General features: G+C 46.7%; 1 protein-coding gene across 1 annotated transcript in view; it reads right to left on the bottom strand.

Annotated features, from left to right (window-relative positions):
• FBXW4 (F-box and WD repeat domain containing 4) overlaps positions 1 to 26,245 on the bottom strand; it is a 74,546-nt gene that overhangs the window by 34,225 nt on the left and 14,076 nt on the right. Inside the window, exons 3-5 of the mRNA XM_033130070.1 lie at positions 23,914 to 24,099; positions 23,359 to 23,491; positions 18,137 to 18,231 (exon numbers count right to left, since the gene is read on the bottom strand). Coding sequence (XP_032985961.1) covers positions 18,137 to 18,231; positions 23,359 to 23,491; positions 23,914 to 24,099 — 414 coding nt within the window. The remainder of the gene's footprint in view (positions 1 to 18,136; positions 18,232 to 23,358; positions 23,492 to 23,913; positions 24,100 to 26,245) is intronic.

The following is a 26,245-nucleotide window of genomic DNA, read 5'->3' as shown; positions in this document are numbered from 1 at the left end:
CCTGGACAGAAATTATTATGCATCCAAACAGGACCCGGTAAAGGCCAGCCCACCCCAGCCCTTCTTTGGCCCCAAAGCTGAAAGTCTGGTGCATGCTAGGAAACAACGGTTGTTAGACCAGTACACTGCATCTCAGTCTCACCATTTTGTACTTTTAATACAAAATTTAAAATGGTGAAATATCAGGTCTCCCAGGAAGGCAGGATTTCTGATCAAGATTTTCCTTGTCTGTCCAATTTCCTCAATGTTAGTTCCAGAAGAGAGGTCCTTACCCCCACTAGGGCTTTTTCACCTCTTTTTTATTGTCAAGGAATGAGGGAGCACCTCTAAGCACCCTCCCACTGGCCCATCTCTCCCTCCCTCTACCTTGCTTCAAACTCTGCCTTAAATCCTTGGGTGCTCCGCAAAGTTACCGAGAGCAACTGCTCTTCCTCCAACTAGATATAATTATACTTTCAAAGAGGGAAGAAAACAGCTCAGGGAAACCCCAAAGAGGTCTGCTGCACTCTTCCCCTTGTAATGAAGCTTAATAATGAAATGCCCTGAACTCCACTTAGTAAGAAATGCTCATTTTCTCCAGCTGAACACCCCCTATAGATATAGCTAATTTGTTTTCATGTTTCCATCTCTTTCCTCCATCGAGTTTGCATTTAAAGGTTATGATCTGTTGGTGCCCTCCCAGCCCTGGCAGGGCAGCCTGGGCTGTGACAGTGTTTTCTGTCATCTTGGAGCCCCAGCACGACTGTCCCTGACACCCCTCTCTTCCATTTCACATCCATACATATAAGCTCTGTCTCTTTCAGGCATTTTATGAACTGCCCACAGAATGCAAGAGAAAGGAAGGGAGAAACAGCATCTGGAAAAATTAAGGGAAAAGGGGAGGGTACTTCTGGAAGTGCCTATTTCTCAATGAGAGAAATGCTCTCTGCCACAGAATGGCCCAAGCAGGAGCTGTCCCTGCATCAGTGGGGCCCTCTGACTCAGGCCCTTCAAAGGCTTTGGGGCTCCAGCTCCTTTCCCCTAGTCAGAACTGGCAGTGTGACTGGCACCAATTCCCACGACAGTCTAAAGGGTGCCAAAAGCAGCACACAGGAGCCACCGTGCTCGGGGAGCCTTGGCGGGATGTCTCTCCTGGGCCACCTCATCTCAGTGACCAGCCCGCATCTCTTCCTTCAGATCCTGTGCAAAGTGAGGGTACAGACTCTTTCTGAAAACATGATTCCTCAGATGAAGGCCATACCCCCAGCACCAACCACCAGGACCATAGCCTGGCCATGCGTGTGCAGGCCGTCACCACCAGCTCCTTAATTCAGAGGTACCCTTAGGTTTCCCTCTCCCCAGAAGCAGAGCAGGCCACAACTAGGCTGAGACTCCCAGTCTCCCCCTTCTCAAGTCAGGCATATGCATTTTCTCTCAGCAGGACTAGGGCCCAGGGTGGGTAAAGACCCTTTCCCCAGCTCCTGGCACGACGTTACACTGCATGAGGTGCATGGTAAAGGCAGAAGACATCCTGTTGGACAGTCCCTAGTGAGCCTACCTGTAACGGGGCTCTCGTTCTCCTCACTGGGGAAAATTCTGTCCTCCCATTCTGTCCCTACTTTCTAGGGACTCTCCCCTCAACTGCCAGAGATGCGCATTTGAGATTTGCCAATGCTCCCCCAGACACTCTGCCTCTTTTCTGTCTGGTCCCGGTCTCTCCTGACCCTTACCCATTGCTGGGTAGTCATTTGCAGCAGACTTGTGCTCCCCCAGCACCCCCCCTCCCCCCGTCTGTCCCCACCTCCCCTGAACCCCTGCAGACAAGGCCCTGTCCTGGCTCCCTGAGGCGCACAATCTGTGCTCCTGCCAGACTCAGTCACAGGAGGGTGTAACTCACTTCAAGCTGGCAGCCCTGTGGTAAAACTGACCGCCCCCCTCAAGGGTGGGGGGCCACGCAAGCGTGTGCCTACACATCCCAAGGTGCTCTTGTTTTCTGGGCACCCTGCGTGGTCTGTGACAGACACATAGATGGGGAATCCTCTGCCAGCCAGAGTTGGCATCTCACCTCTTAAATCTGCCACTAGCCTCCGGGGCCGAAGACCCTCCAAGAAGAAGAGGCCCAGCAAGACAAAGACCTGAGGCCCCCCAGCCTGGCCTCCCAGCCCAACACAGACCCGCATTAAAATCAACACTCCGTGAACACACAAAACTGACAGGGCAGACTGGGAGCACACATCGGATACAAAGATCAGGCTCTCTGGAGACGCGGCCTGTTGGTCTCCCATGTTAGCTCCAAGTGACTAAGCGCAGGGTGGGAAATAACGCCATCGTGGCAGCTACAGCTCCTGCCTGGGCTCCAGGCAGGTTCGGCAGTCTTTTCACAGGGAAGATGCCTCTGCCTGGAAAAAAATGCAAGCATTGTGTGGGGACCATTACTGCATGCGCCTCTGCACATTCCTTCAAGAAGCAGGAGCACACTAGTCCCTGAGCCCCCGGCTCCGTGCCCCAGTGATTGTGCAGGCCTGGGACACACTGCACATGCCACCTGGCCCTTCCCACCAGGCCCCCGTCTCTGGGAGCGGTGGGAAGGGGCCCGCCAAACACCCTGGCTTCATTGTGCCCCAGAAAGAGGGGACTAATTACTTGCCTACACTCTGGAGCGCCCAGGGAGAAAACAGAGGCCAGTAGGGTAGAGAGGGTGGGAAATGGGGGTTGGGGGGGTGCGTTGAAGAAGGGAGAGAGAAAGCCACAGGATACATTTCAAAGTTTCTCTAGCAATTTGGGGTGGGAGAAAGAAAGCCTGGTCCTGATGTGAAATCATACAGAGGTCAGGGCTGGGTCTCCCACCCTTGTGAGAAAGTGGTGAATCAGGGACGGTTTATCAAACGATCATTTTTCTCTTTTGAAACTGGGAGGCAGCAGCTTGGACAATTCTGCAGATGTGCTTGATGAGTTAGGGACAAAAATGGCCCTTCTCTGCCCCCCTCCTCCTCTCCTTCTATAAGGGCTCCCATCGGGGGTTGCTTCTCCCTCCACTGCCTCCCGGACCCTCCCCTCCCTTCTTCAGTGGTCAGCTGAGACCCCCACCCACTGCTTGCTTTTGTACTCTTGGCCTTTGGACATACTGGCAGGGGCCTTTATGAGACCCCAATCAAGACCCCCATGTCACAGGTACCTAGTAGAGACACCAGACCTTTTCAAACAAGGGACAACAAGGAAAATCGGCTGGCCCATTGTCTCTCCTCTGTGCTAAGTGAGATGAAAGGGGCCCGCAGCCCCCTCCCCATAGCCCGCCTGCCAATCACCTCTAGTTATTAAGGTCACAATGTGTAAATTCTTTTGACCTGCACCTAATCAAAGATTCACCGGCCCTTTCAAACCCGAATGGGGAGGAGGGGAGAGATTCCCTCCCATAAACCCAGCAAACTCTCCCTCAATAAAACTTCTCTCTCTGATTCCTTCTCTGCTTCCCATCTCCACCCCCTCGCTTCTCTTCACTCCACCCTCCTCACTGCTAGCTTCAAACACAAATGACAAGCCTCATGGAATTACTGCCTCAAAATCCCAAGGAAGATTTGAAAGTTTCTATTTAATTCTCTTCAAAGAAAAAGTTTTCAGACAGGCACAGTTGCCCAAGCAAGCCCAGAACCTGGGCAGCCCCCAAGTTCTGTCGCTCTGATGCGAAATCTCTCCAATGGCAATGGTCAATTGGCTTTTTTCTCTCTCCTAAATCAGCCTCTCTTGCTTTGCTTTGGATACCATTATACATGGCGAAAACAAGTGGGGTTAATGATACTCCTTCACTTTGTCACTTAGCATCTCTAGCTCAGTTGCTGACCCTCCACAACCCAGCTTACACTGGGTTGTGAGCTCAGGGGGAAAAAATTACCAAGCCCAAAGTAGCCAACCCTCAAGGGGAAAAGTAACCATAGGGTAGAACAACAGAGAATAAAACAAGAAGAGCCAGGGGAAAGAACTTGAGAGAGAGCAAAACTTGGGATTTATTGTAGTTGGAAAAGTACAAAATGCTTAAATCAAGCAAGGGGAATAAAATGTTTGCACCATGCGTCAGTATTAAGGCTGTGCACTTTTAATCTCTCTTATCGTCACTCAGAATAGGCAGGAGGCCTAATAAACGTGGTAGTGATAAGTGAGTGTATGTAAGTTGCCCACGGTCTACTCCTCCTCCCTGCCCACTCCTCCTTTCCTCTTGCCTATCTGATGGTACTTTTCACCTCTTGGTTTCTCCTTGCCTGGCTGTCTTTATTTCTCTCTGAGCTTTCCTTTAGTGTTAATCCCTCATGTTATTTCAACTGTTGTCTCCATGCTGATGCCTTCTGCATCTCGACCCCATGTCTGAGCTCCAGGCCACCATTCCTGGCTGTCTCTGATCATGGCTACCTGACTGGCCCATCACCACCTCAACCCAATGTGTCTGAAACAGAACTCAGCCTTCTCAAAGCCAGGTTCCCTGGTAGTCATCAGGCTCCTAGAGGAACTCATTGGGTCTCTTCTCTCTCCCCCACACGCAGTCATGACTGCCTACAGCCTCTTTCCTCTGCTTCTCCTGAATCCAGGTTGTCTTCCCACTGTCCCTAGGAGTCTAGTCCCTTACTGCTAACAAAGTAAGCAGTATACAAACAGCCTCAGTCTCTCCCCTCCAAAGTATCTTATATACTGTGCCACCACATTAATCATTTAACAGCTTCAATCTTGCCAAAAATCTTCCATGGTTCCCTATTATCCTTAGGTTAAAATGAAACACTGCTCTTCAAAACCCTCTAAAACCAGGCCCCAAACCTCTCCTCCAGCTTCACTGCCCACTGCTTCTTTATACAAACCCTCCAGCCCCGCCAGTCAAACTTGTCTGCTTTGAACCCCAAGCTGACATCAAGCTTCTCCATCCCTTATCATGTCTTTGCTCATACTAGTCCCCTTGCCACAAGTTCCCTTCTGCAATTAAAGTAGAGCTATCCTTTGAGTCCCACTTCAAATTCCATGTCACCCAAGAAGCTCCCCTGATTTCATAAAAAGGCTACTCCTTTCCTCCGATTTCCTGTCAATAACCCTGACAGTTGCTAGCTCTCGCACTGCATATATACTGGAATAAGTCGAGGACCAGCATTGTTTCCCCAACTGGACTATAAGCCTCTGGATGTTAAAAGCTATCTCTTGTGCCTGATACTCCCTACGTAACCTTGCATCATTCTCATTATATCTAGAAGGCAGACACTCAAGAGATACGCATTACACATAGAAAAACATTTCTGAGTTTACATTGCCTTTTTAAACAAATTCCAGTATTTTACCTTATTTCTTTCCCCAAAAGGTCCTGAGCATGAAAACATGTTAAAGGCTGCAAAAGTGAATGTAAGGAAGGATTTTTTTCAGGGCGATGAAAATATTCTAAAGTGAAGTGTGGTGATGGTTGCACAGCTCTGTCAATTTCATGGAATTGTATACTTAAATTATACACTTAAATAGATGAATTCCCCCCCCCCCATTTTCCGCCTCCCGCCTCTCACCCCCCTCACCCACTCCGGTTCAAGCCGTTGTTTCTCAGTCTAGTTGTGTAGGATATAGCTCCCTGGCCCATGCTGGTATTATGAGACTTGCACTCCCTCGGCTGAGGCAGGTGGTCGCCGGTCATCGGTTGTCCACTCACAGCAGCTCATTGCAGCTCTCGCTGGCTGCCGGCCACTCACGATGGCTGCCGGCCACTCACGATGGCCACTGGCCGCTCATGGCAGCACACGATAACCCACGGCAGCTCATGCCGACCTCCAGCTGCTCACGGCAGCCCCGCTCCAAGGAGAGCCTTGTTCACAATCTTAGCTGTAAAGGGTGCAGCTCACTGGCCCATGTGGGAATCGAACCGGCGACCTCAGTGTTAGGAGCACGGAGCTCCAACTGCCTGAGCCACCAGGCCGGCCCAAATAGGTGAATTTTATGGTATGTAAATTTTACTTCAATAAAACTGTTTTAAATAAAAAAGTAAACGTAGGTCCATGAATCCTTAATTTAAATAACTGTAAAAACAAGGAAGGATTCTCTACACAGTTGCCTGATACTGAAATAGACATTTAAATGTAATTTATATTTTTGCTTATTATAAAAATAGGCACATTATAAAATAATTTAAATACAAAAAAGTAAAAAGAAAGTAAATGTCAGCAGAAATCCACCACATAATAACTCTGAAGAGATAGTCAAACAATTATCATATTGTTTTGTGACCTTTTTTCATTTAACAATATGTTATGACATCTTTGGGGGTCAATAAATATACATCTATATAAGTCTTTCGATAACTATGTAGTATTCTGTTGGGTGAATGGACCATAAAAGATTTAACCAGACCCCTATTAATGGATATATATGTGTTCTTAATATAAATCTTTATACATATATTTTGCATACTTGTCTGGTTACTGCCTTAGGATAAATTCCTAGAAGTGGAATTTATGTATCAAAATGTTTTCACATTTTTACTTTGATAGTACCAAACTAATGCAATTTTAAAACTCTATTCCTCTTCTTATTCCTAGAAATAGTCCACCCTTACCAGCCTGCAAAAAAGGATTTTCCTGACCACAGACCTCTAACAAGTGGAAGAAGCCTTTGAACAATCTATATTTTTTGTATTAATTTTTTGTTTTCATTCTCAACCACCCTGGATACTAGTGAGGTTCAAACTGGCCAGGAAAGTAGAGGGCTTCAAACCCATGAACCCATGTGTACCTCTCTCTTTGCCAAATGTTACAAAGTTCACCCTCATGCCCAACTGACCCTTCTCTTGGGTTATTTACTGGAGGACCTCACACTAATCACTCACTTGATCTCCTCCCATTCAGGCCCAGGAGGAAAAGAGGCCCAGACTTGGCCAGGACAGCTAATGCTACAGCTGCAACAAGGCAAAAAATAACTGGAGAGAGAGAAACATCCTGTAAGAGCAGAGTCCTCGGGAGAAAGAGAGACAGTGGATCATGTACTTTGAGCTAGACCCTCTCCACAGCCCCTAAAGGCGATGGTGCAGTGAGTTCAGGGTGCAAAACATGTGCTAAGTGATGGCCGATGAAATCTGGGCAGCATCCTATAGGGAGACTGTGCTCCTGAGACCCCAGAGGTTTGACCAGGCACAACAGGACTGACCCAGAACAACACTCAAGCTAATCTCTCTTTCAAAATTCCTCAATCAATGAAGAAGGGAGGGAGGGACACTCCTGGTGGCCACGGGCTGAAAGAGGTCCACTTCACTTTACCCCACACATGTCAGCCTTTCCTTCCCTACCTGTTCAGCCAGTGCATGTCACATGTGCAAGAGCCACACACAAAGGAGGAGAAGCAGCCCCCACAGCTGCACAGTGGCCTCTACTACTGGGGCACATTTTTTTTATTATTATTATTTATTATTATTTTTTTTAAGATTTGATTGGGGAAGGGGAACAGGACTTTATTGGGGAACAGTGTGTATTTCCAGGCCTTTTTTCCAAGTCAAGTTGTCCTTTCAATCTTAGTTGTGGAGGGCGCAGCTCAGCTCCAGGTCCAGTTGCCGTTGCTAGTTGCAGGGGGCACAGCCCACCATCCCTTGGAGGGAGTCAAACCGGCAACCTTGTGGTTGAGAGGACTGCACTCCAACCAACTAAGCCAGCAGGGAGCTCAGCGGCAGCTCAGCTCAAGGTGCCGTGATCAGTCTTAGTTGCAGGGGGCGCTGCGCACCATCCCTTGCGGGACTTGAGGAATTGAACTGGCAACCTTGTGGTTGAGAGCCCACTGGCCCATGTGGGAATTGAACCAGCAGCCTTCGGAGTTAGGAGCATGGAGCTCTAACCGCCTGAGCCACCGGGCCGGCCCCCTAGGGCACTTTTATACTTGAAAAGCTCATCCTCCACGGCCTCCTGGCCTCTCTCTGTATCTTCTTGTCTAGCTCAGCTCCTAGAAAGAAGCCAGTCTGAAGTTTCTCACCTGACCACCTGCTAGGCCAGTATAATGAAAGTGGTGGTCACCCCCTACCTATTTCCACCTCCAGCACCAACGAAGCTTCCAGAAGCAACAGAGACATTAGTGTCTCCAGCCTGGAAGCAGAAAGCCACACCTCTGTAGATAGGACAGATGAAGCATGGGAAATCAAGAGAGGAAAAAGGCCTGGTTGCCCTACATTCTGCTTCATCAAGCCTACCCATGGTGGTAAGAGGATCAGAGAAAGCACAAGATGAAGAGCCTTGGCTGTAACACCTTCTCCAAGAAGGCAAGCTCCTGCCTCGAGATGCAAGCTCTTCAGCCCGTACATGGAGGCTCCAGCCCCCAGGACCAGTGTGCACATTTTAAGTATACCGACTTTAGACGGGGCTACTGTTTCCAGCCTGCTGTGAAAATCAAAATACTACACCACAACCACATGGCCATTGTTCTAGAAGCTGGATTATGGCTTTGCCATAGGAAGAAGCGGAGGAGAAGACAGCAGGGCAAGCTGAGCAGGGCCAGAGACAAATCTGAACACAAGAACATAGAAAGTGGGTGTGGTGGTGGTGGTGGTGGTGGTGGTGGGGGAGGATATCACAGCAAATTATGATTTATAATTATTTTAATCTCCTAAAAGTTTCTCTCTCATTACTTAAAATTCTCATTTGCAAATTAAGACTCTGCTAAAGATTTTGGATGTTATCACATGCCAACTGGCACTCCACCTGCCCCTCCTATACTTTTTTGTTCCCTATTTGTGTTTTAAATTTGCACTGCAAACTATGACAAAGGAAAGCTTCTGCAGAAAGCAATTTCCTGGGCTAGCGGATCTTGGACTAATATTCCCTTTGTAATAACCAAGGTTTCTATAGGCACGGATTCCCCACTCTCTTCACTCCACTCCTCCCTCCCTTGCCAGCACCTTCTGCCTGAGCCTAGCCTATCTGACGGCACTACAGACCATGAAAATGCCCCAGCCAGAGAGAGGAGCAAGAACCAGCTGGAAAAAGGGGCAAAGATCTTGGGTAGTCAGCTTAATAGGGGATCCCAGAGGCATAGGGGTTTCATCTGTAGCACACAGGCACATATCTCTTACAAAAGACAGGAAATAAAGCCCCTGACCCCCCAAAAGCTCACAATCCAAAACTTCGAAAGAGCCCTGTTCAAGAACACGCTAGAGAGGCACGAGGATTAGCAAATGTCCAATCCACAAAGCCAGACATCTTTTAGTATTGGTCTGAAGGAAGAACGAAAAACATTTGTTGACTTGCTGAAGCATAAATGCATCCTTTACGGTCATCATACACAGAAACTAGTCAGCACAGCAGAATTCAGAATCAACACACACCTTTATGATTCATAGCAACTTTACAGCCAGTTTCCTATATCAATGGTGTCAATATATTCTATTGTTGGTTATATACATATATATTCTCTTTCTTGAGAAATATGTTCCAGCTCTTGGATTCTAATCTCCTAACACGCAAATGGAACTACTATAGTAAAGAAACTTACTGAGACTCAGTGATCCCGGGAAACTGTTGTGGCAGCAGAATTCCTATTGTTGGGTCTTAAGCCCATGACCAAGTAGAGCCATGTGTGACTGTCCTGAACTAGGAGAAGAAAAGAAATACAACTGATACTGTGGGCCGTCACTTGGAGATCCCAGAGACCAGGACTCTGACAGACGAAAGGGTGGAAGCACATTTTCAAAATATTTGAAATGAAAAGGAAAACAGGAACTTATGACTTAACTCTAAATTAAAATACTGAAATCTGCCCCAAATGGCCTGAGAGCCACCTAACTGCAGGAGGATGGGGTGATCCTTCCACCTGTGACATGACCCCCCAATACATAAACATACATTAATGCTACTGATCCAGCCACACCCCCATCATTTCCTTTTTCAGGATGTGGGTGTCTGGCCCACCCCATCCCCCAGTTTACTTATAAGAGTAAGCTCTATTGGCTCAGGAAACTAAAAACACAGATATTTCATGAAGATCCTTCTTTTGACTGATCTGTTACACCTAACAGGTGGGGAAATCTTCTTAAATATACGAGTGTTATCATGACAGGGCCACTGGAACGGATCGGTGCCATAAGTCAGACAGGACTAGAAGTTTCCGCCCCACCATCAGGTTCCTCTTTAGCCTTGACAGATCAAACTCAAGCCGAAGCAGGCTACAGAGATCAGTTCAGTCTCTGAGCCAAAGGTCTTCACAGTGAGGGACCAAAGCTGCCCTGGCTGGGCCTCTGCCGTCCCGCGTCCCAGATTAATCACCACCAGGCAGGGTCTGGACACCAAGCTGCAATCTGAGCCCAGCAGCACCTGCACAGGGGTCACCCCAGCTCCTCCCGCACTCCACTTGGGCAAGACTTCAGGGCATGAGGGTGTCCACCTGTTGACTAGCTTACCTGGAACAGGAGGGCAAGACACTCAGCCATCTTCAGTCCTGTAGATAAGTCACAGAACCTTTGAGTGGATCAGAGAAGGAAGGAGGAAAGATGTGGTGACTCAGGTAGTGAAATCAAGGCTCTAAGAGAAAGAAAATTCTCAGCTTCTGAACAGAAAGAGAGAAAAGCTCTAATACCCCTCTCACTACTGTCTAAAGAGGAAAGCTAGCTCGAGACCAAGAGTGGGTGAACTAAGCTCTCAGAGGTTATAAACTAATGAGATGTTTTGTGTTGGGTACACATTCTCATCATCTCCAGATCAACAGGATGCTGATGAGAAGAAGAGAGATCAGAGCAGGGATGTCTTTTCAAAACACCCCAAATAGTGCCCGATACGCAGTGTGTAAGGAAGCTTAGAAAGAAATTCACTCTGTGAGGTGTAAGAGAGCTTCCTCTAAATGTCAAGACCTCAAAGAACAGTTTCCTTAAATGATCACCTAAATCAGTAAGCTATTTCAAACACTGTACACTCAAAGCTGGTCACTAAGTATGATGTGTGTACACATACCTGTCTGTGTACTTTTTAAGACCAAAGGGCCCTACTGTATTATAAATTCTTCTCAGACGGTAATCTCTTTGATATTTTTGCTTCTCTAAGTCAAGTAGAGTAGGAAGAAGTATTCTTGAGGCTCAAAAAGTATCAAAAGGAGAAAGATAAGCATGAAGATCTGTATCTTAGAACCATCTGTCCCAGGCCCTTACCCATGATACAAGCAGAAACCACTCGCTGGTGCACCCTTTCCCACATGCCCATGGCCCCAGGGAAGGAAGGGAGGGGAGGGGTCAGAGTCAGCCTGAAGTGTGTGTCCCTTGAAAGAGAAAAGTGCAGGTCAGATAAGAGGAGCAGGAGCGCCTGCGCAGTGCTTTCCTCTGAGGAGGGACACCCACGTCCTGACTGCTGCACCTTGTGTACCTCCAGAGCTCCGTCTCTAGGAATTCCCTTTGAACTCCAGCTGCAACCCAGAGTTAGGAGAGAGCAGTGGCTACAATTACACACTGGCTGGGGGGGGCGAGGGGGGGTGCTGCATGTGACAGGCCATGAAAGGTCCCTGCCTATAAAACAGACTGGAAAACAAACCCTTAATTTAAATGTTAATGAAAGTGCTGTGGAGACATCAGAGGCTTCTCGGCTGCTCAGAGAACAGCTACACCAGCCACAGAATTTATGGCTCCCCTCACCCTCCCGCCTTCCTCTCTGCCTCATCACACACTGAAGTTTAAAGAGTAAAAAAAAAAAAAAAAAACTAACTAATTTTAACATTAACTCCATGCTTCCACCTTGGGATGTGATTGCTAAATTATCTGTCGGCAGAACAGTGATCAAAGGTGGAAAAACACAGGCACATTGCACACACAAACCAGAAAAGTCAGCCACAGCTGCGGCAGGAAAATTACCTCTTCTCTTCCTGATGCGGGAAGAGTAGAAGAAATAGCGGTGCAGGCAGGGGCGGGAGCCAGGAGGCGCAGGCCGCGGGAAGAGGAGGAGGAAGGCTCTGATGCCTCCAAGTGCTCTGTTCCCCAGGCTGAGAACTTAGCACACCCATTTCCCATCTGACTGGTCTGTCTCTCCATCAGACTATGCTGTCTAGCTCACTGTTGTTTCCCCAGGGTCTAGCATGGTAGTGCTTAAGCATCTGGAGAGAGAAAGAAAGATTGGGGGCAGGGTGGGGGGCAAGAGGGAGAGAGACAGAGATGAAGAAAGAAAGAACTGAAACACTGAGACTGAGGGAAGGAAATAGATCCCTGTTAGCGGGACAGGGGCTCAGTGCGTGGACCCTGTATCCACAGCCTTCCGCCTTCTGCAGCAGTCTCTGTTTCTATTTGTGGTGTTTTACTTAAGTCAGCTCTTGACAACTGAGCCAACTTTGCTGGCCAGGGAAGTCGCTCCCACAAACAGGTTCTGGGCCAGCCGTGGCTGGTTGGTTTGTTGGTCTCAGTCCAGCAGCTCAGCACATGAGCCTCCCTGTGCCCATCCTGCCCTGAGTAGTGGCAGAAATCCAGGGTATTGAGGAAGTGAAACCCACCCCTGTGGTATTTCATCCTTGCTACTGATGGATACACCCGCCAGAGAGGCTTGGCTTAGCGCAGGCAATGAACTCGAGGGTGGCAGGCCCTGCCATGAGATTGAGCAGGACCAGACTCTGACTCAACTGTATCCCCACACTGTACCTTTTCCAATTTTTGGTCATTTCAGGCTGGACCCAGGGGCCCATCTAGCAGTACCCAGAGCATCCTTCTTTCTCCGGGTGTCATGACTTTCCTTCTAGACATGGCAGCCCCTCCATGGTGCCTTTGTGCCTCTGACTCGCTCATCCAGGGGCACCACATGCAGGAAGCTCCCCCCTACGTGCTCTGCAGCCTGCAAAGGGGGATACCAAGCCACTCCTTGCCTCGGGAAGGTCTCCTTTCCCTAAACAGGCCCCAGAGGAAGCTTCCCTCTGCCTGACCCTGGGACGGTAGAACAGAGAGATCTTCATGTTGGCCATGGGCCAAGCCATCAGGAAGACCAGCCACAATGGGAAGCATGATGAAGTCATTCAATCTTTCTTCAGGTTATCAAGGTTAGGTATCCTCTTCAAGATCCAGCTCTCCATCACCAACCAGAAAAGGCAAAAGTCAGAGGCACAACCTTTACTTTTGATTCATCTTCCCCTAAAAGCACTGAGTGAGTTATGAAACCCAAGGCCAAAGGATTGCTGAACCACTGGGAACCAAAAGAATCCAAACTGAAAGTTGGCTGCCTCTTTTTCCAACTTTCAAACCTCTCTGTCAGAGAAAACTGTAAATGCAATTACCTTTCACTAAAGAAAGGTGCATTTCAACAAGCTAGTGAATATGCATCTACCCCACACATAACACACAGTAAACCCTGTAGCCACTGGAACAAACAGCCTGCTCTCCCCAGAAACCCACCCCCTTACCAAACAGTACACAGTGACTACTTTCCTTCCAGACTCTCCCTCACCTCAGGGAGAAATGAAGCAAGAAGGGGCAGCTGCTCCATCAAAACCCCCCAGAGGCCACAACTCACTTTACAAATTTGAATCGGTACATTTCATGCAGACTTGGACTAATCCCCCCAAAAACAAACAGGCCACCACAGTGAGCAAAGTAACACAAAATTATATTGTATATTTAATAACACAGCTAAGTCAAGTTTCTACACCTATACCACTCATCTATTTCCCTAATGACAGAAACAAGAAAGATGGGATTAAAACCCAAGTGTCCTGGGAAGCCTTCCCGACCACGCTCACTCGCACGATAGCAAGTGTTGTTCAGAGATGGAGAAAGGATTTCATTTTCTTGGAGGGTAATAAATATGGTGTCTGCAGAAGAAGGAAGAGCTGTGGGCGCCTCTTTCTTCCCCTCCCAGACAAACAAGGCAAGTGGGCCCACAAATTCATTTCACCACCAGGGCCCCCATGGCTGGCTCAGATGGGGCCCTGAAAACTGAAGATCCATGAGCATCTGCATTCCTGGAATGGGGCATGCAGTCACAGCTGCCTGAGAAGTCCAAGCCTCGATTACACGCTGCCTTCTTCAACCCCTCTCTATCCCAATTCTGGCCTCCAGGAAGACAGAGTGTTCCCTAATCCCCACAGAGCCTTTCGAGGGCCACAGCTACTGTCCAAGATGCTGGTGGTAAAGGCATGGCAATGTCCCAGGGCCTGACTCGTGGTCCTCCCTCCCTCAGCCCTCAGGACGTGGCAACAGGCTGGGGACCTGAGCACCAACGGCTGCCTCTTCTGCCCTGTCCCACATGTGTCCTGCATCAAGCTTCCCTGAGCCTCAATTTCTCCCTCTGCCAGGAACAGCATCCCCTTGCCCCTCAACTGGAGACAGCCTAGTTTCAGGCACTTAGTATCGTCCGGCAACTGTTACAGTTGTGTACCTATCTTCTCCCTACCACTGAATAGGATCTTCAGGGGAGCTGCCTCATGGCAAGAGTTCAGTCAGTGCACAGGGAGCGAGGAGGAAAGAGAGTAAGAAAGGAAAAGATGGGAGGGAATGAAATTGAGTCTTTAACAGTTCTGCATTTCCTCACTCTTGAGTATTTACTAACTTTATTCAACTGGCAATAATTTTAAATGGCAATAAAACACAATGCACATTTTTAAAAGTCTGCTTTTCCATGTTACTCATGGAGAAGTGCTCAAAATCCAATGTGACCTCAGGAGGTTGTATCTCTGAGACCAGCGGAATGCATTTCGGCCCCACAATTCCACCCAGACCTATGGCATGCCTGCAGCATCTGACTTCTATTCCGTCTCAAACCATCCTTCTTTCACTCATTAACAGCTCCAGGCTGGGCCTCCCCTACAGGAGCAGGGCTTCATCTGTAGGTCATCAATCTTTAAAACAGGATTACTGGAGTTGGGGCAAGAAGGTGGGTAGGAGGTAGAGGAAAAGGTCCTTCCTTGCCTATCACCCTCATGTGGAGACTACTGGTTTCCTTCTGTGTTTCTGAGTGCCTAACCACAGCTCCAAGCACATAACTGGTATTAAATATCATCTTCTATGACTGTTTACAAATCAAGAACTTAAGGTCATGGAAGGAAGGAAAGGCGACATTTGGACACAGGGAAGAATACCTGCTTTCTCCCAGTCAAGAGCCCCTCAAAATAAGCATAGGGCTTGAAGTGTCATGTTTCAAAATATACGTGGCTAAGTACACACATAAGAAAAGAAGACAGAAAAGCCCCAGCATCAAAGATAAATATGATGAATAGCTCTGACAAATTATTTTACATAGAAGAAAGATATTAATTGAGAAAAGAGATGTGCCAGGTCTCCTAACTATCCAGGTTCCTTCTATTTGAATGAGGGAGCAGTGAGGGAGTGAGAAGTTGTCAGGTAAACCAGGAGTATCTGCCCTAGAAGACAGCTGCTGCCTACCTCCCTTCATGTTCTTCATGAGGGGTCCAGAGTTTCATCACATTTTGGTGATACTGAAGACCACACGCAATGGGGAAGGTAGCAGGGAGGGGAACAGCAGGCAGCCATTCAGGGCAGGAACAATACAGGGAGGAAAGGAGAAGAAAGAGAGATTCCTGCTGAACTCCACAAGAAGACTGCAAAGAGCAGTGTAATTCCTCGAGGGCCAGGTGAAGCGAGAGCACGGGTGGAGAGGTGAGAACAGGCAAAGCCACTAAACAAATGCTACACCAGAGAGGAGAGATTCTGGTTGACATTATATTCTGGCCTGCTTTGCAGAGGATTTTCTTATTCATTATTTCAGGTCATCTTCACAATAATCTAGAAATGTCTATCAAGGAAATACCGTAGTATTTACATTTAATAGATGAGGAAACTGAGGCTCAGAGAAGGAAATGACATATCTGAGGCCACTCAGCTGGTTGGTGGCAAAGCAGAACTCCAGTCTCCCAGAACAGACCAAGGCTGGGAGGCAGTGACTCCCAGATTGAATAAATGGATGAGTTTATTGAAAGGTTCAAATTCATAGACACAGAGAGAAGAAATGGATCTAATAAGATGAAAAGACCCCTGTCCCAGGATATTTGTGAGTAAGAGAAAAATGGGCAGAGATGTCACCAGCATATACCCTGATAATCTAGTGTAAAGACACAATCCCAAATGCAAACTATTTTTTAAAAGAGTCCAAGATACCATCTGTGCAGCTATGGGAAAGGTCATCTCAAATAACTAAGGGTCAGAAGTTAGACAGCCAACCAATAGTGAGTAAAAGAAGTGCTCTAATTTTTCAAACTGTCAGGTTTATATAATGGCACTGAGCGGAGTGATTCCTGCAGCTATTGTCCTTGTTTTAATAATCAGTTAAAGATCATCCCCGGGCAAGAAAGTACACCAAGAGGACAAGAAAGTCTCTGAAGGAGAATATGAAGAAAGCATAAGACCCAGGTTTTCACCAAAGATGAGGCACATCAAGGACGTAGCAGAGGGTCTAGCATAGAGCTAATGACTAATACGTAAATGTTAGCTGCTAGTAGTAGCAGTCGGAGAGTAGTAGTACTAGTAATAGAAAGTGAGGTCTTTCCTCAAAGCCAGTCTCCAACTTGTGGCCAAAAAACCCAAACTCAGTTCACTGTGATCTAAACTGCTTCTGAATGATGAGGGCAGACTCTGTCCTTAACCTCTTATTGATACCACCTTCAACAGTTGTCGTGCTCTATTCTGTTAACAGGTAGCCTAACACACTCCAGAGGAGGTGGCGGGAGTAGAGAAATATGGGGTGGGGGTGCTGGGAGGGCCTGTCTATGCTCTTTGTCCTAAGCCATGTGCAGGAAGCACATGGACCATCTCCAGCCCTGAAGAACGTCCCTTCACCACCGACCCCATGCCAGCCCACCCCGGTCTCCTTAAGCCAGCAAAGTTCACAGGGAACCAACTACCAAGACAAAATCACCAGCCCACCTGTCACCTCCCACAGGTTGTTCCGCCTTCCTTCAGTCCTTACACATACCAGCCCACAGATGCCCCCCTAAGCCTGGCTAACTGGCTTAAAAGGGGAAGCATTAGGAAGAAACTGAGGAGGGGAAAAAGCTTGATGGCTCCATTTTCCACCCTCCGCTCCCACACACTTAGGCCTCTCTACTCCCTGCTGGTCTTTCCTTCCCTCTTTCCTAGGATTGCTAGAATGATTTGTTCCGAACAGCGACAGGTTTATAGGTTAGCCGACACCTCCGCTCTGTGGAATTTTAATTAACTTCTCCCATCGTCAGTATGCTAAGGAACGGGGTCTCCATTCTCTGGGGTCAGCAATGTGTTTCAGGTCCTGCTATATCAGCCGTCAAATTGAAGAATTAATGACGTGGCTAATCGGCTCTAATTCTTTAGGAAGAAAAAAATTTGAAAGCGAGTTGTGGAAGGGGGCAGGAGGAGGGGTGCAAGCTCCATGGGGTGAGGAGAAGGGGAACGGGGTTGAGCAAAGAGGGGAACTGACTCTCTCATAAAACAAGTGACTGACTTGAACCCAGTATTTCAGGGTAGCAGCCCTACAGTTTTCCCATTGATCATCTGGGTGGGGAGTGAAGGGGAAAGAAGTGGGGAAGATCCTAGGTAAATACTGTGACACAGCAGGTGCAGGACAGGGCATCTATGTACCCTGCCGGGGAGGAGAGAGGCTCTGTCTTGGTCCAAGAAAGCAGAATCAGGATGCAAAGATCGTTCCTTTATAAAGCTAGAGAAATACTGGTCAGGCCAAAGGGTAGGGGAAAGCCACCATCAAAAATTTGGCACTTCTGCTACAATGGTCAACGAATCTACTCCACATACCTGTCTTTGGATGAGGGCCCAATGGGACATAGGCCCCAAGCCTCTCCTGATGACTCAACTCCATAAGGGGACACTGCAGAAGACATTTTCCAAGGGGAACAAACCAGCTGGTTGGCTGGTGCTATCACCTCGTAGGATTACTGAGAGGTCTCTACTTTGGGAATGATCTGAAAGGGCATCTGCTTCAGAAGGGACACTCTTGTCACAGCTGGACTCAGTTACATTCTAACACAGTATCTTTTCCTTTACTTTCCTGGGGCTAGATGCTTAGAAAGTTAGCCCTTAGAAGGTTATCTCAACCCCACGCATATATGAAGTGAGCTTCAGCCCTCAAGTCTCTGGAGGATTTCCAAAATCTCCGGGAGAATAGCTCAAAGTAACCTAGAACACACAGGTGGAAGACTTCCTAGCCCACCTGACCTTGTAAAATAAAAGCATTATTAGATGGGACAAAATCATATCCAAAAATGTCTCCCTTACCTGAGTAATGGGCTGATAGCAATGGACCAGACTCGGTCTTCAGTCTGGATGGTGTGTAAGCACTGCCCGAGCCGACCTGAGGCCAAAGGCCATACCTAGAAACAGGAGAGGAAATGCTCGTGTTGGCATTGCCTGGGATGGGGATGGGGACAGGAAAGATGCACCAGGTGGGGTGACTGTCCCTACGGGGGTGGGGAAATGGAGAATTCTTTCTGTCCTGTATACACAGAGATCAGGGTACCAGCAGAGGGGCCTCTACAGCTTCTGGCTAGCCTACACCCGTTAGACCCTGGTTCCCAGTCCTAACCACCTCTTTAACTTCCGCCCGATAGCCCTTACTTACCAGCCAATTTTACACCCGGGAAATCAGAAGTTCCACATTCCTCAGCTGAGACTTGACTGGGACAGTGCGTAGATGGGGCTCAGCTCTCTCAGCAACCTCCCCATGTTTGTGGATTTCCCTTTCTACTATCTCTCACCAAGATTTTACTTTGGGAAGGTAGAAGTGGGGGGAGGAAGATCAAGGCACAGTATGGGAGGCTAGAGACAGAATTAGAGAGGAACAAAAAGAAAGATGCAAGAGAAGGAAAGAATGGTAGAAGAAGAGAGACTTCAAAGTAGGAAGGTGGTGTGTTGTTGTTTGTTTGTTGATAAAGCCCAGGATCCAATGCTATTCATGTCAGCAGGGAATTTAGCACCTAGTGTCACCGAAAGTAGCAGAAAAGCTTAACTCGTTTAAGCTTCCATATCTTCTACAGGTTAAAAATATTGTTTGGAGCACATTATCTGGTCCCTATCAGTCAGGAATGTACATTAGCAGCCACTCTGGGCTTAACTCTAATCAACACTCACAGAGCCCTCTCAGCAGCCAGTGCATTTAGAAATCTCCCATTAAGCATGAGGCCCCCATACCTTACCCTACCCCAGATGACACACACAGGGAAATAAGCCTCTAACCAAACAGAAAGGAAACCTCAAACATACAGGGCTGTCCCCAGACAGCAGCCAAGGTGGGATCCTGAGGGATCAATGACCTCTCAAGGTCCCTGCAGTGCTATAAGGGGAACACACAAGTCAGTCAGGACCTTAGATGGAAGAACTTTCAGGAAACATTCCTTGAGTTTAAGGGGTAAGTAATGGAAGGGTGGAGGGGGGTGGTCCTGCCTTCGTAGGGTCACATGGTATCTCTACCCTATAAAAGGAGAAAGTGTTTTTAGATTTTGTGTGCATGATGGGGGGAGGAGGGTATGAGTTACTTTTTCTAACATAAAGAAAAGAAAAGAAATTTAACAAGATCCTGAGTGGGGACAGGCAGAAAACAAAGGTAACTACCACGACTTTCCTGATGTGCCGTGATTCTGGCTCATTCATCTGGATCTGCAGTCAGGCCACTTTGATAGTAACTGAATGCACTTCTTTTTTTTCAATCTTTTTTTTTTCTTTTCTTTTTTTAAAATTAGTTTTAGGTGTACAAAACAGTGTAATAGTTACGACATTTCCACCCCTCACCAAGTGGTAACTCCCTCCCCCTGGATGCACTTCTAATGTCCTCTTTCAGACAGCCCCAGATTGGAAGAGAGGGCGACTTTTTCCCTGAGCAAACTCCTTGCATGGGTGACGGGAGACACTAAGGACTCTGATTATAAAATCTCTGGAGACAGCCTTCGGCCTGACTTCACTAGTGCCCTCCAGGGAATGGGCTGGTGGATTCCTAGATAGTGCAAACCACAGAACAGGCTCCCTGGCCTCCCGGAGGGGCCTAGGCAGCACACTGCCAATTCTGAACATCATCCGGGGAAAACGGCCCTCTTTCCCTCGCCCAGCAGCACACCATCTACCAGAGACGTGAGGATCAAAAAAGAGCCATCCCTGAGAAGATATAACTCAGTGGGAATGGACATTTATACAGTCCTTTTAAAAAGCAGTTGGCTGGAGTGGCCGGTTACCTCACTTGGTTAGAGCACGGTGCTAAGAACACCAAGGTGGCCGGTTAGATCCCTACATGGGCCACTGTGAGCTGCACCCTCCTTAAAAAAAATAAAAATAAAAATAAAAACATAAAAGTAAAAAGCAGTTGGCGATATGAATCAAGACCCTTAAAATGACCAAAGCCTTTGACTCGGTAATTCTATTGCTGAGACTCTATCCTAAGAAAATAATCCTAAAATGAAGAAAAACATAAAAATATCCCCTGCAGCCTGCAGCAGCAGAAAAAGCACACATGGGCTTTGGAATCAGACAAATCTGGGATGGGTTGAACCCTAGTTGTTACTTATTATCTCTGATCTTACCAATGTTTCATAATTTCTCAGCCTCAGTTTCCTCATGTGTAAAATGGGAAATAATACCTATCTTTCAAGGTTGCAGTGTGGAAAAGTGAAGATATGTATAAAGTACCCAGCACAGTAGCACAGTGTTTGTTAGGTATTAGGCATCGATAATGGTAGTTCTTAATGCTATAGGAAAAAAAATAACTACAAACATCTACCAATAGGAAAAATTGTGACTAAATTATGGTAAGTCCATTGTGAAGCCATTAAAGATGACACAAATAATTTGTAATAATAATGGAAAACCTTATAAAATAAAGTATATTGGTATCTAAAATATATTATGAGCATAATTATGTGGGGAAAAATTATCCTAAAGGATGAATGAGAAAATGAACCAATGTAAAGTGCTTAGCACAATGCCTGGTTTCATTCTATATTGTTACAGAACAAACAAGCAAACCTATGCATTGAAAAGTAACTAAAAGAAGAGAAAAAAAACCAAGTTCAAATGTTCCCTCTTCATAAAGTCTCCCCTTCCAAGCCAGATGTGATCCCTCCACCCTCTGAACTTTCCCTGTCCCTCGCGCCTTACACTGCAGTCTTTGGCCACTCCCAATCACCTCATAGCCAGTGCACGCATGTCTCAGCTCCCCCTAAGGAGAGAGACTGTATCTTTGTCTCCCCTTTGAAGAGCCCCAGTGCCTTGTAGGCACATATCAGAATGAATGAAAGAACAGAGAAAAAGGAAGAAATGAAGGGATGATCAGTACTGGCCCAGGCACACCAAGAACGTAAGCTACCATCCTGTCACATCTCAGGATGGGGCCAGCCCCACTAAAGCACCGAGAGGCACCCCAAGCTAAGTCACAGTACATTTGAAACTAGGGTTGGGGGAGGGGAAGGAAGAGGATTTTTCTGGGCAGTCTCTTGCTCAGAAGTCTTACAAAGCAAATGTTTGAGTTCCCTTTACCCCTATAAAACAAATATCTTTCCTAAAACACAGTACATATTTGGGGAACTCCACCAAACAGGCTATAGATGTTTACAGGTTATAGATGCTCTTAAATAAGTTCAGATGTATTAGAAGCCTGAAGAAGCAGCTGTAGAATTGCCACTGAAAAGAAATGGAAAGTCAGTTAATGTGGTTAATGTGACTGTGATTAATGCAGAAATGGGCCAGGAAGATGAAGGTGGCTACGTGCAAAGACAACCATGGAGAGGAAGGAACTGAAGCAGCATCCAATAGCCAAAACAGAGGAGCTAGCCTGGAGGTCACTGGGCAGCCCCAAACAAATAACTAGCCTTCTAAAGCTGAAGAACCAGCACGGAGAATTCTGTCACTGACTAGAAGAAGTCCTCAAAAGAAACAGAATATACTACAGTGACAATTTTAGGATGAAATAGTATCTATTTCAATGCTTTTAAGACACTAAGTCACTAAATAGGGTTGAGTCAGTACTTAAAACATGAAACTAACCCAATATTCCAGATAAAATTGTTATCATTCTTTGACTGTAAGCAGGCAGTCCATACCTGAATTGCTACCTGTGGTCATAAAGCTTAGTTTTATACTGCTCGGGGTGTCAGGGTACAGAGAATAGGACAGAAGAAAGAGATGTCACTGAAAAAGAAGAACCAGGGAAGTTTGAACCCATGACAAGAAGAAGCCATAATGAGATGGGACTATCTAGGTCACACACGCCACAAAAGGTGTCTACGCAAATTGACTTCTGAGCAGAACAGCAAGTTAAGGCCAGTCTCTTTGCAGGGAACGGCACAAAGACAGTGATCAATCAGAATTCTGAAGTAGGTATGGGGTATGGGAAGCAGGTGATAGGAAATTCAGTTTCCATGTTGGTTGAAAAGATTTTCTGGATTTCTCAGGTTCCCTGTGCTGGTGAGCACGTCTCTGATAAAATACAAACTGGAAGGAAGAAAAGCAAAGGGAGGAGAAACTTCCATAAACAGAAAGGAACAGATTTAGCTCTTTTGATATGAATTGGCAACATTTTTCCATGCAGGAGTAGTCACCAGAGAGGGCACACGGAGTCGGAAAAGTTAGTGAGTGAAGCCTGCAACTTCCCTCTCCTGAGTCCTCTCCCGTGTGTCTTACAGACACATGCTGACATGAACAAGCATTTTGCTTCTGTTATCACAACGGAGTCTTCAAATGCTGGGAAACAGACAAGCAAGATGCTATTGGGCCTCCGGTACTATCAACTGAATAGTCAGCAAAGTTTCCACAGCAGCCCCAAAGGACCAGGCATATGTTGGGCTGCTGGATACAGGGATGGAGAAAGTTCTTCTCTAGCTCATGGGTAGGAGCCTATTTGACCTAGACATGGATGAACTGAGTCCCCAAAGCAGGGGTCACACTACTTATCAGCCTCATTCTGCTAGGTCTTGTCAGATGTCTGACTGTAGACCAGGCAATTTGGCGACGACGCAACAAACAACACCCTTCTCTTGTCGTCTCTCTATGCTTACAGACCACGTCACTCTCCAGAGAAGCAGTAAAAACACATTTTAATTATCAGCCTGATTGCTTATAAACAAGGTGGTGAAAAATGAACCTCCCTAAACAGAGAGCAAGCAAAAAGAGGGAGATTTTAAAATAAAATATTGGGTTCAGAACTCAACCCACAAACTTGAGGAAATTCAGCTCCGGGAGGAAAAGCTGGCCAGGCCCTCTGTTTTTGAGTTCATGCCACATTTCAAGTGAGTGGCAAGTTTCCCAGCCACTGTCCACTCCTTTCCCAGGCCAGCTGGCAGGGACACAACCTGGCATGGCAAGCTGCATGCCAGAGGCACATAAGTGAGTCCTTTATTGTGTCGTCCCCTCCCGCCCCCACCCAATACTCTCAGCCAATCCCAAGACTCAAGGCCCTACCCACCCTACGCCCTATAGAAAGAAGGGAATAACAGTATGTAAGGGGGTGACCACCTCACCTTGGCCGTCCTGTCCCTGGAGCCACTCACAATGATGCCCCCTTTGCAATCCACACAGTTCACCTCCTGTTCATGAGCCGAGTACTTGACAGTGAAGGTGCTATGAATCTTATGAACGCCAATCTTCCCATCTCTAGGAGAGAAATGAGGAGCTCACTCCCAACAGCCGAAGCGAACAAGTCTACAGAAACAGCCCAAGTCTCCCATGACATCCAAATTTGCTAAGCTTTAGGCAATTCAGTCCAATAAGGTTCCGAGCTTCTAGATACCTTTACTTGGGGCTGAACAGAGCTGAGAGACAAAACAAATTTCCCCCTTGAGAGTATCAAGACCAGCTTCACTTTTCATTAAAGGCTCTTCCTGTTTTCCTTCTTTAGCTAACCCTATTAAGTGCCTTTGGTAAATCTCTCTGCTTTAAATGGAAAAAAACCACTATTCCTTCTACCAGTCTCCCTCCTCATCCCTTTGGAATTGAGACAGAAAAGTCAGAGGCAGGCAGAAGGTCCCTGAAGAATCCTAAGGAAGAGGGTGGAAGGAGAAACCTGCAGCACTTACCCTCCTGCACTGATAATATGCGAGTTGGCCAGCACAAAGTGGCAAACGTCCTCATCATGCCCAGCAAAGACTCCCAGGGGCTGACGGTTCAAGCTGGCACCATCTGGGCGGAACTGATAGGCCAGGATGAAATTAGCCTGGGATATGTACAGAGAATCACCCTCTAGTTGCATCCAGGGCATCTGACTGTAGAGATGGAAAACAAAATTTAACAATCATCACAATACAGCATGAAAACTCGACTCCAATCCTTGGAGAAGCTGACTAACCCCCAACTTAGCAAGAATGACCTGCAAGGCTAAGTCTATACCTCACCCCCTCCTTCAAAATTACCTACACTTAGGCTACCTTCAGAAAACTACAGTGATTGAGTTTAGTGGTGACCTAATCTTCTTCGGACTATCTAAAAGAGAGTCATAATTAAAAGACCAATTAAATATCATTTTTAATTGAAGAATGCTTAAGAACTGGGTTAGTGGGTAGGCAGAGCTTAGAAAATGCAATGATTGAGGGGTGGGGAGGGGCAAAAAGACACCTTCCACTCTGGTGAAGTAATTTTCTTTCATTTGTGTCCTCACTGATTTGATTCAAGGTTCCAAGACTCCCATAAATGCCTCTTTCCCAATAGATTAGTTAGGGTATGAGAGAGAGAAGAATGAGCCCAAGGAAGCCCCATTCCCTTGTCCTATTAGAGCAAGGGGCCATTTATAAGTGAAAGGAATAAAGCCATGTAGGAAAGGATGCTAATGTACTGATTAGATACCTAGACCCTCATAGGGGTATCTACATTTCTGTGGTAGAGGGTAAGTGTGGCAATGGAAAAACACAGCCCCAGGGCAGTCCACTATAGTTCAGGGACTAGAGAGAAATAGTCAGCTCTCATAGGCAGCTGATAAAAGAAATCCACAAATAGTTAAAGATTCCCTCTACAATCTGGCAGGAGGAAAAAAACGTTAGAAGTCACAGACCAGTTCTATGGCATGGAGTGAGCCTTAAGAAGAAAGACTTCCAGACACCAGGCTCTCTGGTGCGGACTAAGCCCCTTTCCCAAAGTAGACACCCCAGCAGCCTGTCCGACTCCACATAGTGGTCCTGGAGCTACAAGGTCCCAAGCAAAGCACCGGGACAACTGATTCATCCCCATTTACAGAGACACCATCTCCCACTGCCAAGCCTGTCTGAGCAAACTGGGCTGTGTTTCTTCCCCAGACTCCTTAATACAAGCGTCATGGGAATGTGGAAAAGTTCTGCAAATTGACTTGACGGGCCATTAAATGCAGCTTGGACTTTGTAGTAACTGAGTTTCTGCTCATGAGGTTTTTACAAGTGTGTGCATATATTATATGGAACATGTGTAGAGTGTGTATAGATGCCTGCATTCTCACTCATTATGCACACTCCTCTTCAACATCCCCTTGCACGAGTTTGGGGCACACTCAAGTGGGCAGCAGGCAGAGGGGTCTGGAATTCATGTGTTTAGAGCCATCTGGTAAACAGCCATTGCCTAGGACAAGAAACCAGGTTCATGCCAGGTGAACAGTGGAGAATCCCAGGGCAGCCTGGTAACTGTTTAGTGTGTTTATTTGCCAAACTGCTTGAAGCCAGCCCAAAAAGACACCAAGGACAAAACCTTGATAGAAAAATAAACTTTACTTTCTGGTGCTAAAAGGCAAAAGTGTGAAGGAGAGAGGAAAGTCCTTCCTTGTAAAAAACCATGTTTCTCCCCTGTAGCTTCTTTACCATTATCACCACCACATAATTCACAGCAACCAATGTCAGTAAAACCAGCAGAAACGGGACACAAGTAAAACAGAAAGGGTCATCAGATGAAGAAGCCTGCCTGTGTCTATCAGCGCAGGTACAGGTCAACCTGGAATGAGGAATCATGATGTTCCCTATCCATTCCAACCAATCAACAAGGAGCACTTTTTTGATAAGGAGCCAAAAAATAACTGTGAAATAATTTAGCATTGATTGAAGCATAAAATTTATGGTATTGGCAGTGCCAAAGCCATTATCTAAATTTCCTGGCACTTTTTCTAAGCTCTACCTCCTATAACAGATATAGCCAAACCTTTAGATTCTATTTTGCCTTTTAATAAAGTAGAGGAGAGGGCTATAGGAAGCCAAAAGTGAAGGTGTAACTCCCTAGAGTAGAAGATTTAAAGAAAAATAACTGTAAAACAAGATGGGTTGAAATACTGGCTTCATATATTTCTTCTGATGAGGTGTATTAACAATGGTTACCTCTGAGTGGTAGGATTATAGCTTGCGTTTTATTTTCTTCTTCACACTTTTCTATAGTTTTCAATTTTCTAAAATAAACCCTTAG

Source organism: Rhinolophus ferrumequinum, chromosome 16 (genome assembly GCF_004115265.2).
Source record: "Rhinolophus ferrumequinum isolate MPI-CBG mRhiFer1 chromosome 16, mRhiFer1_v1.p, whole genome shotgun sequence".
In the NCBI taxonomy this organism is placed as follows: domain Eukaryota; kingdom Metazoa; phylum Chordata; class Mammalia; order Chiroptera; family Rhinolophidae; genus Rhinolophus; species Rhinolophus ferrumequinum.
The sequence above is the reverse complement of the archived record's forward strand: the minus strand, read 5'-3'. Positions and strand labels throughout refer to the sequence as shown.